The sequence below is a fragment of the Telmatherina bonti genome (assembly GCF_933228915.1).
Source record: "Telmatherina bonti genome assembly, chromosome: 17".
Lineage (NCBI taxonomy): Eukaryota > Metazoa > Chordata > Actinopteri > Atheriniformes > Telmatherinidae > Telmatherina > Telmatherina bonti.
In genome coordinates this window covers 35,015,797-35,028,296 of record NC_136615.1, presented here as the reverse complement: position 1 = coordinate 35,028,296, position 12,500 = coordinate 35,015,797, and the positions used below count along the sequence as shown (strand labels likewise).

General features: G+C 41.4%; 1 protein-coding gene across 1 annotated transcript in view; it reads right to left on the bottom strand.

Moving 5' to 3' along the window:
• The window catches only part of dqx1 (DEAQ box RNA-dependent ATPase 1), a 40,560-nt gene that overhangs the window by 23,385 nt on the left and 4,675 nt on the right, over window positions 1-12,500 (bottom strand). The window contains exon 2 of the mRNA XM_079257192.1: window positions 10,434-10,816. Within this exon, the coding sequence (XP_079113318.1) occupies window positions 10,434-10,772 (339 nt within the window). The 5' untranslated portion in view covers window positions 10,773-10,816. The remainder of the gene's footprint in view (window positions 1-10,433; window positions 10,817-12,500) is intronic.

Below are 12,500 nucleotides of genomic sequence, written 5' to 3'. Positions count from 1 at the left end.
TAGGAAAGTGTGTCCAAACTTTTGACTGGTAGTGTATATATTTTTTTATCCCAAATACGCACCGCGTGACATATTCATGATTTCTGCTTTGTGTTTGAATGGCTGCGAGGAGTTTACAGCAGAGTGTAATCCAAGACCACCCTCATTTAGAGACGACAAAGTATATCGTACTGTTTCATGTCATAATACAATGTTTGTACTGTATCATACAGTATCATACTGTATCGTCCTGTATCATGCTATATTTTACTGTATCAAATCATAATATAATGTCTGTACTGTGTTGTACTGTAGCGTACTGTATCATACTGTATCGTCCTGTATCATGCTATATTTTACTGTATCAAATCATAATATAATGTCTGTACTGTATTGTACTGTATCGTACAGTATCATACTGTATCGTCCTGTATCATGCTATATTTTACTGTATCAAATCATAATATAATGTCTGTACTGTATTGTACTGTATCGTACAGTATCATACTGTATCGTCCTGTATCATGCTATATTTTACTGTATCAAATCATAATATAATGTTTGTACTGTGTTGTACTGTAGCGTACTGTATCATACTGTATCGTCCTGTATCATGCTATATTTTACTGTATCAAATCATAATATAATGTTTGTACTGTATTGTACTGTAGCGTACAGTATCATACTGTATCGTCCTGTATCATGCTATATTTTACTGTATCAAATCATAATATAATATTTGTACTGTATCGTACTGTATCTCAATGTATCATACTGTATCGTCCTGTATCAAATCATAATATTTGTACTGTATCATCCTGTATCATGCTATATTTCACTGCATCAAATCATAATATGTTTGTACTATATCATACTGTATCGTACTGCATCATCTTGTATCATGCTGTATTTTACTGTATCAAATCATGATATGATGTACCGTATCGTAATGTATCATACTGTATCATCCTGTATCACACTATATTTTACTGTATCAAATCATAATGTTTGTCCTGTATCATACTGTATCGTCCTGTATCATGCTGTATTTTACTGTATCAAATCAGAATATAATGTTTGTACTGTATCGTACTGTATCATCCTGTATCATGCTATATTTTCCTGGATCAAATCATGATAGTGTTGTACTGTATCGTACTGTATTTTACTGTATCAAATCACAATATAATGTTTGTACTGTATCCTAATGTATCATACTGTATCATCCTGTATCATGCTATATTTTACTGTATCAAATCATATTATGTTTGTACTGTATTTTACTGTATCTTCCTGTCTCACACTCTCGTACTGTATCATGCTATATTTTACTGTATCAAATCATATTATAATGTATGTACTGTATCGTACTGTATCACGCTGTATCATACTGTATCGTCCTGTATCATGCTATATTTTACTGTATCAAATCATAATATAATGTTCGTCCTGTATCATACTGTATCTTCCTATATCATGCTATATTTTCCTGTATCAAATCATGATATAGTGTTGTACTGTATCGTACTGTATCATACTGCATCGTCCTGTATCACGCTATATTTTACTGTATCAAATCACAATATAATGTTTGTACTGTATCATACTGTATCATACTGCATCATCCTGTATCATGCTGTATTTTACTGTATCAAATCATAATATAATTTTTGTACTGTATCGTACTGTATCATATTGTATCGTCCTCTATCACGCTATATTTTACTGTATCAAATCATATTATGTTTGTACTGTATCGTACTGTATCGTCCTGTATCATGCTGTGTTTTACTGTATCAAATCATGATATAATGTCCTGTATCATGCTGTATTTTACTGTATCAAATCATGATATAATGTTGTCCTGTATCATGCTGTATTTTACTGTATCAAATCATAATATAATTTTTGTACTGTATCGTACTGTATCATATTGTATCGTCCTCTATCACGCTATATTTTACTGTATCAAATCATATTATGTTTGTACTGTATCGTCCTGTATCATGCTGTATTTTACTGTATCAAATCATGATATAATGTCCTGTATCATGCTGTATTTTACTGTATCAAATCATGATATAATGTTGTCCTGTATCATGCTGTATTTTACTGTATCAAATCATGATATAATGTTGTACTGTATCGTAATGTATCATACTGTATCGTCCTGTATCATGCTATATTTTACGGTATCAAATCATAATATAAAGTTTGTACAGTATCATACTGTATCTTCCTATATCATGCTGTATTTAACTGTATCAAGTCATAATATGTTTGTACAGTATCATACTGTATCGGCCCGTATCACGTATTTTACTGTATCAAATCACAATATAATGTGCGTACTGCATCGTCCTGTATCATGCTGTATGTTACTGTATCAAATGGGTTAGGTTAGGTTTGTAGTGTATCGTACTGTCTCATATTCTCGTCCTGTATCATTCTGTATCATGCTGTATTTTACTGTATCAAATCATATGTTTGTACTGTATCGTACCGTATCATACTGTATCGTCGTGTATCATGCTGTATTTTACTGTATCAAATCATAATATAATGTTTGTAGTGTATCGTACTGTATGGTAATGTATCATGCTGTATTTCACTGTATCAAATCATAATATGCTATTACAGTATCGTACTGTATCATACTTTATCATCCTGTATCATCCTGTATGTGACTGTATCAAATTATAATGTTTGTACTGTATCATATTGTATCGTATTATATCGTCCTTTATCATGCTATGTTTTACTGTATCAAATCCTAATATGTTTGTACTGTATCGTCCTGTATCATGCTGTATTTTACCGTATCAAATATATGTTTGTATAATGTTTGTACTGTATCGTTCTGTATCGTTCTTTATCATACTGTATACTACTATATCGTCCTGTATCATGCTATATTTGACTGTATCAAATCATAATATGTTTGTACTGTATCGTACTGTATCGTTCTTTATCATACTGTATACTACTATATCGTCCTGTATCATGCTATATTTGACTGTATCAAATCATAATATGTTTGTACTGTATCGTACTGTATCGTCCTGTATCATGCTGTATTTTAATGTATCGAATCATAATATAATTTTTGTACTGAATCGTACTGTATCATACTGTATTGTCCTGTATCACGCTACATTTTACTGTATCAAATCATAATATAATGTGTGTACTGTATCGTCCTGTATCGCAGTGTATCAATACTGTATTGTCCTGTATCAAATCACAATATAATGTTTGTACTGTATCATGCTGTAACAATACAGCATGATACAGACGATACTACCATCCAGAACAGGAACAACATTCTGTATACTACCATCCAGAATAAGAACATCATTCTGGATACTACCAACCTAGATGTATAGAAACCTGCTGCTTCCAGCTTAACAAAGAGTTTTCTGACATAATGTTAAACAGACAAGGAAGATGAGGTCATTCAGCTAAACATGAAGCAGTAAAAAAATGGTGGATGAAGACAGCTCCAGGACAGCGAGCATCTCAGATCCGCTCAGAAAAACACATGTTGACCTGAAAACTGATAAAAACCAAAAGGCATCAAGTACACGAGTCGGTGTGTCAGCTAAAACTCCCAGAATGCAACACGTCTCCATTCCATGTGTAAGGGAAGGAAGGCAGCCGACACCTGAAACGGGTTCATCCAGCCTCAGTGTCACATGACACACATCACACCATAAAAAAAATCAGTTTTCAGCTTTAACACAAACCAGCTGCTAAATTCCAGTTAGCACCCAGTTCCAGCACAGTTTACATTTTACTTACTGTTCAGTTTCACACGTTAACATTTTCTACATGGAAGCAGCTTGTTATAGATTATTATACCTGAATTATACTCTTCTAATCAATTGTGATTTATTTAGGCTTTTATTGTTTTAAGAGTCTAAAACACAAATAAAAACATTCAAATAAAAAGCAGAATTTTTTCCAGTTTGTCTTTAAAAAAAAGTCTGAAAATTTATGTTTTAAAATGTCATTTTCAGGAGTTCAGAGTCAACATTTTATTGCCAGAAATTCAGCATTAAAATGTTTTTAATGAGTTTAAAAAGTATTTATATTAACCCCTGAACCAGTTGGGCCCGCGTCTGGGCCGTTTAGATAGATAGATAGATAAATACTTTATTAATCCCGAAGGAAATTGTGCAGTTGTCCGTTGCTCACATTCATAAAACAGCAAAAGAGAAAATTTAAAGTTTAAAAAAACCAGACAAATAAATAATTCAACAGCATTAAAAGATAAAGTGCTACAGGTTAAGGTGCTACAAGTTAAGGCACTGAAAAAAACAAAGTTCAGGACTAGTATCAGTCTCTCCTGCTCCTCCCTGAAGTGGCTGCATTATACAGCCTGATGGCACGAGGGATGAAAGAGTTTTTTAGTCTATCAGTGGAGCAGCCCAATGAGAGAAACCTGGAGCTAACAGAGCTCCTCTGCCGAGAGAAGACAAGATATAGGGGGTGGCTCTGATTGGAGAGGATTGCCCTGATCTTAGAGAGCGTCCTCTGCTCCACCACCTTTTCCACAGAGTCCAGGCCGAGTCCAACCACAGAGCCTGCTTTCCTTATGAGCCTGTCCAGCCTCTGAGTGTCCCTCTTTTTAGCGTTGCCCCCCCAGCACACAACAGCATAAAAAAGAGCACTAGATACAATCGATTGGTAGAACATGTACAGTAACTTTGAACAGACTCTAAAGGATGCCAGCCTTCTTAAAAAATACATCCTGCTCTGAGCCTTTTTGTACACAGCATCTGTGTTAGCTGCCCAGCTCAGACTGTTATCCAGCTGCAGCCCCAGATATTTGTAGTTAGAGACCACCTCCACCTCAGATCCACTGATGTTGATGGACTGTACAGCAGGGGGCGCCCAGCGGAAATCCAGCACCAGCGCCTTTGTCTTTGATGTATTAAGCTGGAGCTTGTTTTGCTGGCACCACTCCACAAAGTCCTTCACCAGGCCCCTGTACTCCCCCTCTTCACCCTCCCTAATACATGCCACAATTGCAGTGTCATCAGAGAACTTCTGCATGTGGCATGTATCTGAGTTGTACTGAAAGTCAGAGGTGTAAAGAGTGAAGAGGAGGGGCGACAACACCGTGCCCTGAGGTGCTCCAATACTGCAGGTCAATGTTGAGGACCTACACCCCCCCACTCGGACAAACTGTGACCTATTAGTCAGATAGTCTGAAATCCAGGTCACGAGGTGAGGGTCCACAGCCATGATGTTCAGCTTCTCCCGGAGAAGGCTGGGCTGGATGGTATTAAACGCGCTGGAAAAGTCAAAGAACAGCATCCTCACCATGCACCCTCCAACATCCAGGTATGTAAGGGCACGGTGTAGAAGGTAGAGGACAGCATCCTCCACTCCCACCTTCTCCTGATAGGCAAATTGGAGGGGGTCCCGTCCTCCCAGCACCTGAGGGTGCACAATTCGCAGGACCAGTCGCTCCAGTGTCTTCATGACGTGCGATGTAAGTGCGACCGGCCTGTAGTCGTTCAGCTCCCGAGGCCGACTCTTCTTGGGAACTGGAACGATGCAGGAGGTTTTCCACATAGAAGGAACTCTCCCCTGCTGCAGGCTCAGGTTGTAGACCTGCTGTAGAGGGTCCCCCAACTCAGCAGCACAGGTCCTCAAGAGCCTCGGGCAGACCTGGTCCGGACCCGGGGCCTTCCTTGGATGGAGACGTCGCAGCTCAGTTGTCACCTGGTCCGCAGTGATGAAGGTTGGAGTTGAGGTGAGAGTGGCGTTTGAAAGTGAGAGAGAGGCACGTGGAGGAGAAGCTGGATGGTGATGATCAGGGCGGCATGAGGAGGGCTGTTGAGGTGAGCAGGCAGTTGGTGGGGAACTGAACCGATTAAAAAAAGTGTTCAGCTCCTCAGCTCTTTTTATGTCCATACAGCCAGTATGGTAGATGATATCCAAAAAGTTTAGTTTTTTTCTTGTTTGCTTGTTTTAAAGTCCCAGAAAAGAGGCCTCTCACAGCCCTTATGGATAATAAACAGAAACCATTAAAATATATTATTATAATATCAGAAAAACATCGATACTTTCATTGATACCATATTTCAATACAACTGACGGACTGGCAGGTCCATCGTGTGCAGTAGGATTAAAATATAAAACGTCTAACAGACTGTACAGGATTCTATCAGGCCTGTCACGGTAATACATTTAGCCATGCGATTCATTGTCTCAGAAATTATCGCAATAAACGATAATATTGTGCTGTGCGATTATTGTTGTCATTTTGAGACCATTTTAAACTAAAATAACAAAAAAGCCAAAATAGACCAAGTACATCCTTTACTTTCTCCAGAACATTTATCTGGATGTGTAGACTAAACTCATCCAGTCTGCTGAAACAGATCAGGGTTTCTCCTGCGGGTTTTGGCAACGTGGTTATCTGGAACATCTGGTCTCTAAACACCATGTAACACCGTTACATAGTCTATGGTCAGCTCATATAAGGGGACACGTGTGGACTGGACCAGAAGTAAAATCTCATTTTTCACTGTAAAGTTGTGGAAATGCCGTTTGTAGCATGAAGGTTCATCCCAGTGATTCATACTGGCTGTGAAATGTTTGCTACATCTTTCAAAATGTCGTCTTTTTAACAACATTAAAGGACAGCATGGCTTCACCAACCAGGCCGTCTGAGTCCACACCATGTTGTCCTGTTGGTGTTTATCTGTTGGTTAAACACTTGGTCGTGGTCGTGGACTGTTGGGAAGCTAGTCTGGTTGTTAAGGTCTTTTTTTCCGAGCTGGGAAAACTGCAGTTGATGATTGTGTTTTAAGTGCAGATGGAAACTTGTTGTATTGGTGTGTTTAGTTAATGTCGTCTTAGAACAAATGCAGCACTTGCATTTGCGGCAATAGAAATTAAAATTATTGGGTCCGGCAAACTTATTGGATACATTTTTTCTTGTCGTGCAATTTTAATTTCCCATTGGTGATGAATAAAGTATCTTTAATTTGATTTGATTAATTGCCTGAAGAGGCCAGCTGGTGAAGGGGTCAAACTGTGTGAATGTGTGAAGTTCTGAGCAATTCTGTTTGGGTCTCTGGAAACTGAAAGGATCCTCCAGAAACACCTGCAGGGCTCAGATGGAATGAACATCACACGCACCGTGAGGCTGCAGCCATGAAGGAACAAGTATGATGGCCTGAAACAGACCTGAGCTAATATTTAATCAGTCTTCATTAATCAGACTCCTGTGGTTGTTTTTAAGTCCTTGCTCTGTCAGGGTGTAACCGCACCTCTTTTCTGCCTCACACGCAGCTACATCAGGTTTATTAACTTTCCAAGCAGCTCAGGTGGAAAGAAACGAAGCAGATTCAACTTTTTTAACACCTGAACGAAGGCGAAGGTCCCCAGAGGAAGAATCTGAGACTACTGACATCCAGTCAGTTTGGTTGTTGATCTCTGACACATGATTACTACGGACCCCCTCCTTCTGATGTTTATCATGGAGAAAATAATTCATGTTCTTATTTTGCAATAAATAAAATAATAATTACATAATTAAACTGCCATTTAAATGTGACTGAATGTTTTGAGAAAGTCTGAAGTTTTTAAGTAATTTATGGAAAAACAGAAATAAACATTGATGACTGATGACATCATAGCAGTTTGGAAGCAGAAGCAGTAAATCTGAGGAGGATGTAAGGGTTAAAAACACGAGCAGCGCTGCTCCCGTCCCAGGGAGCTGCTAATTGCTAATGAAACGCCTGTTCAGGTTACAGCAGAGCGAGAGGTTTACCGCCGTCATTCATCGGCCTGAGGGCAAAGGAGAAGCTCTGACAAGTAGGCCATCGCAGAGAAAACCCCAAACGTGAAGAGAGCTGTCTTTACAAAGCTGGGAGATACTATCTGACACTTTCACACAAACCTGGGGAAATATCAGATTTATTCAGAACAAAAGAAACACACACCATCTAGATGTTTCTGAATGCTAGTGGCGGTTATGGTTACCTCTGTTCACTCAGTGGTCACCTGACATCCCTGTTTACACATTCATAACTCAGTGTAAGCAGATATTTCATCACAACACGCTGAATTTGTTTTCAGGTTTTTCCAATAAATTAAAAAACATTAAAATCTCACTATCAGATCATTTGTGCAATAATCATTTTTACGACCGACTGGAGTCACCTTACATTGTCCCACACTTGCATCTATTCAGTTTGTCCCGGGTCTTCCACAGGTTCTCCTCCCGGTGGCACATGACCGTAACACCTCACTAGGGAGGCGTCCAGGAGGCATCCTAACCAGATGCCTCCTCATCTGGCTCCTCTCAAGCGGCAACCTCCGCCGGTTAAAAGTGAAGTCTGACAAAAATTGCAGTTCCCCTCTCATCCACTAGGTTCTCCAAAACAGAGCAAATCCCCATAGACTCATTCATTCATTATCCTAACCACTTAGTCTGATGAAGGGTCGCGGGGAAGCTGGAGCCTATCCCATCAGTCTTCAGGCGAAAGGCAGGGTACATCCTGGACAGCTCGCCAGTCCATCCCAGGGCCACACAGAGTCAAACAACAGGGATGAGGAAACAGACACTCATGCTTCCTCATTGACTTCCATGTTAAAAAGGCCAACTTCACAGCAGAAATGAACATGTTTACAACAGAAATAAACATGTTTACAACAGAAATAAACATGTTTACAGCCTGGTTCAAAAATCCATTTTAGGTTTAATAGGTCAGGTTTACCTTCATGACAACTGTGAGGGGAGTGAATTTTTATCTAACTTATTATCTAACTAATTTAATCTCAAAATTCGGCATATTTAGGGGCGTGTCCTTTTGATTGACAGGTACCAGATTTCCCGCTTCAAGTCAGAAGAACGTAGAACAACCGCGGTTTTTAGCTGGTTAACAACGTGACTTAGCTTTAGCCCGCTTACCTCCATTAGCTGGTTAGCTCCTGTTATCTCCAGGTTAGCTCGGTTAGCTCTTAGCTACAGAAAGCTCTGAGTTCGCTCGATGTCAATCATCCACCATGACGCTCACAGCCCCCCTCTCAGCCCACCTCTTTGCCCATACTTGTATTTTCAATTGTATTGAGACGACACGCATGCCCCTGCCAAGATGGTGATGGTAGGAACGCCCACCGAGCTTCAATTCAGCTCTTCAGAAAACTACAATACAAGGTAGACCTAACCAATTGAACGAAAATGGATTTTTGAACCAGGCTGTAGACATGTTTATTTCTGCTGTGAAGTTTTAACATCTTTTTAACATGGGAGTTTATGGGGATTTGCTATGTTTTGCTGCACCTAGTGGATGAAGGGGGAAGTGCAGTTTTATGGCACTTCCAGGCTTCACTTTTAACCGCCGGAGGTTGCTGCTTGGTTCATGCGAAACATCTGCATGGCTACAGAGCAGCTCTGCTTTTACTTTGGGTCCATGATGGAAAGGCGTTTTAGAAACGGTTTAACTGGATGGGAAAGGGTGGAAAACATCCTGAAAGCCATGATGGACCAGTCAGCAGTTAGACTGGTCCATCATCATCATTTACTGGCAAAGAAAATCACCAGCAACAGTAGCAGAGTGGTCTGCAAGAACCTCAGGTGGTCTGCAGGAACCTCGGGTGGTCTGCAGGAACCTCAGGTGGTCTGCAAGAACCTCAGGTGGTCTGCAAGAACCTCAGGTGGTCTGCAAGAACCTCAGGTAGTCTGCAGGAACCTCAGGTGGTCTGCAAGAACCTCAGGTGGTCTGCAAGAACCTCAGGTGGTCTGCAGAAACCTCAGGTGGTCTGCAGGAACCTCTGTTGGTCTACAGGAACCTCAGGTGGTCTACAGGAACCTCAGGTGGTCTGCAAGAACCTCAGGTGGTCTACAGGAACCTCAGGTGGTCTGCAGGAACCCCAGGTGGTCTGCAGGAACCTCAGGTGGTCTGCAGGAACCTCAGGTGGTCTGCAGGAACCCCAGGTGGTCTGCAGGAACCTCAGGTGGTCTGCGTGAACCCCAGGTGGTCTGCGTGAACCCCAGGTGGTCTGCAAGAACCCCAGGTGGTCTGCAAGAACCCCAGGTGGTCTGCAGGAACCTCAGGTGGTCTGCGTGAACCCCAGGTGGTCTGCGTGAACCCCAGGTGGTCTGCAGGAACCCCAGGTGGTCTGCGTGAACCCCAGGTTGTCTGCAAGAACCTCAGGTGGTCTGCGTGAACCCCAGGTGGTCTGCGTGAACCCCAGGTGGTCTGCAAGAACCTCAGGTGGTCTGCGTGAACCCCAGGTGGTCTGCGTGAACCCCAGGTGGTCTGCGTGAACCCCAGGTGGTCTGCAAGAACCTCAGGTGGTCTGCAGGAACCCCAGGTGGTCTGCGTGAACCCCAGGTGGTCTGCGTGAACCCCAGGTGGTCTGCAAGAACCTCAGGTGGTCTGCAGGAACCCCAGGTGGTCTGCAAGAACCTCAGGTGGTCTGCTTACCTGGGTGCTCTTTCCAGATCCGCTGGGTGAGCTGACCAGCACCATGCTGTGGCTCTCCAGGTTCTCCAGGAGACTCTGCCTCAGCGTCCATACAGGAAGCTGCCGCCTCTCCTCCAGAAGGGAGTAGTAGCGTGATGAAAAGGGTAAACCATCATACGGGTTCACTTCCAGGTCTCCCAGTCCTTCCTCTTCTCCTCCTCTTCCTCCCTCTCCTTCATTGTCCAGGTCCCCAGACAGGAGGGAGGACATGGACAGGGAATCCAGGGCTGGGGAGGGCGGCAGCTGGGGTCTGGGAGAGGGCGAGGCCGTCGGGGACTTTGTCGGAGGGGATGACATCATCAGCAGGGACGGAGGGATTGGCTCACGAAGGGGGCGGAGCTTACCTGTAGACAGACAAAACAGTAAGATATAGAGCTAAAATATAAATAAATGAATTTGATAGTAACATATTTGATTGTTTATTGATGCATTTGGATTTATCTATTTTTATCTGGTCAAATAAATTATTATTCAACCTTGTAATTCCAATGTAATTTACGATACAGTTCAGACATATCATGATTTGATACAGTGAAATATAGCATGATACAGGACAATGTAATTCCACACAATCTGCTTTCATACGGTTATTCCAACCATATGCTGAAAATACGGGAATAGTTGCTGCTTTCTCTTGACTACAGTTGACAGTTACCCAGAAAAACACGAGAAGAACGTAAACCTCCGCTAAGGCCTTTAAAAAGTTCCTGGACCCAAACGATGATCCGGATCACCACCAAAATTAAATCACTTCTTCCTTTTCAGGTTTCCAACAAGTCTTGGAAATTTAATTAAAATCCATCCATAACTTTTTAAGTTATTTTGAACACAAACAGACAAACAAATAAAGCCGGTAAAAACAATCATGCTACCATGTAAAACTCTCTTTGTGAAACATCAATATCATATTTTTCCATAAACACCTCATAGGAGTAAAATTTATTATTTACATTTAGTAGATTATTCACTGTGTTAACATTATTTATAAACCAGTTATGTAGAAAAGTGTTTTGTTTGTGTGTAATATATACGCGTTGTTCCACAGAAAACAGTTTTGTGGGAAAACTACGATGACTCTGCAGCAAGACTCGAAACCAGAGACCCATCCAATATGGCGGAGACCCATCCAATATGGCGGTGACGATGGTTCTGTCTCCAGCGCACAATGAGGCATCTACGTTTATATAATGTCTATGTTGTGGACCATGGTTCATTTTTAACTTAAACAAACATGCAGACTGTTACTCTACAGGACTAAAGGAGGTTAGGATGAGATGTGGGATGAGCCAGCATCATGGACTGGTGGTCCCGCCATTTGTAAAGACATTTTAAAGGTTTTTAAAGATTCTGCAAATACAGGGATGCAGGGAGTCTCATGTACCACTGCAGCGGTGGCCCAACACCAAATAAACAGCTGACTTCACCACAACATGCAGACATGAGGACACCAAGCAGCATGAATCAACTTATCAGGTTGGCTAATAGTAACGTGATCCATTCAACCCCGTTATAAATGAATCTGCTCTTCAGATAACTACTCTTATAACTCAGCTGTGGGAATTTGTCTGATTCAGTTTCATTTGATGGTTTTTCAAGGATAATTTCAGACACCGAGAGTAGAGTCCGGCTGATGATGACTAATCAATCATAAAATATTAACAATATTAGTAATATTATAGCAGTTACATGTCAGATAAGCTGGGTTGATCCGGTTCCACCTGCTGAGCTCTGCCAGAGAGACACAGAAGAACGTAATCTACGTTTCCTGATGGTGTCAACCATCATTGCTGCTGCAGAAAAGGATTTTTAAATGTTACTTTAATCCTTTCACAGACTGGGTCTAGTGTAGACAACAGTGATATTCAGATGAATACATTCATGCAATATCCTAACTGCCTAAATGAAGGGTCGCGGGGAAGCTGGAGTCTATCGCAGCAGTGTTTGGGCGAAAGGCAGGGTACACCCTGGACAGCTCGCCAGTCCATCGTAGGGCAGATGGATATACACACACACATACACACACACACA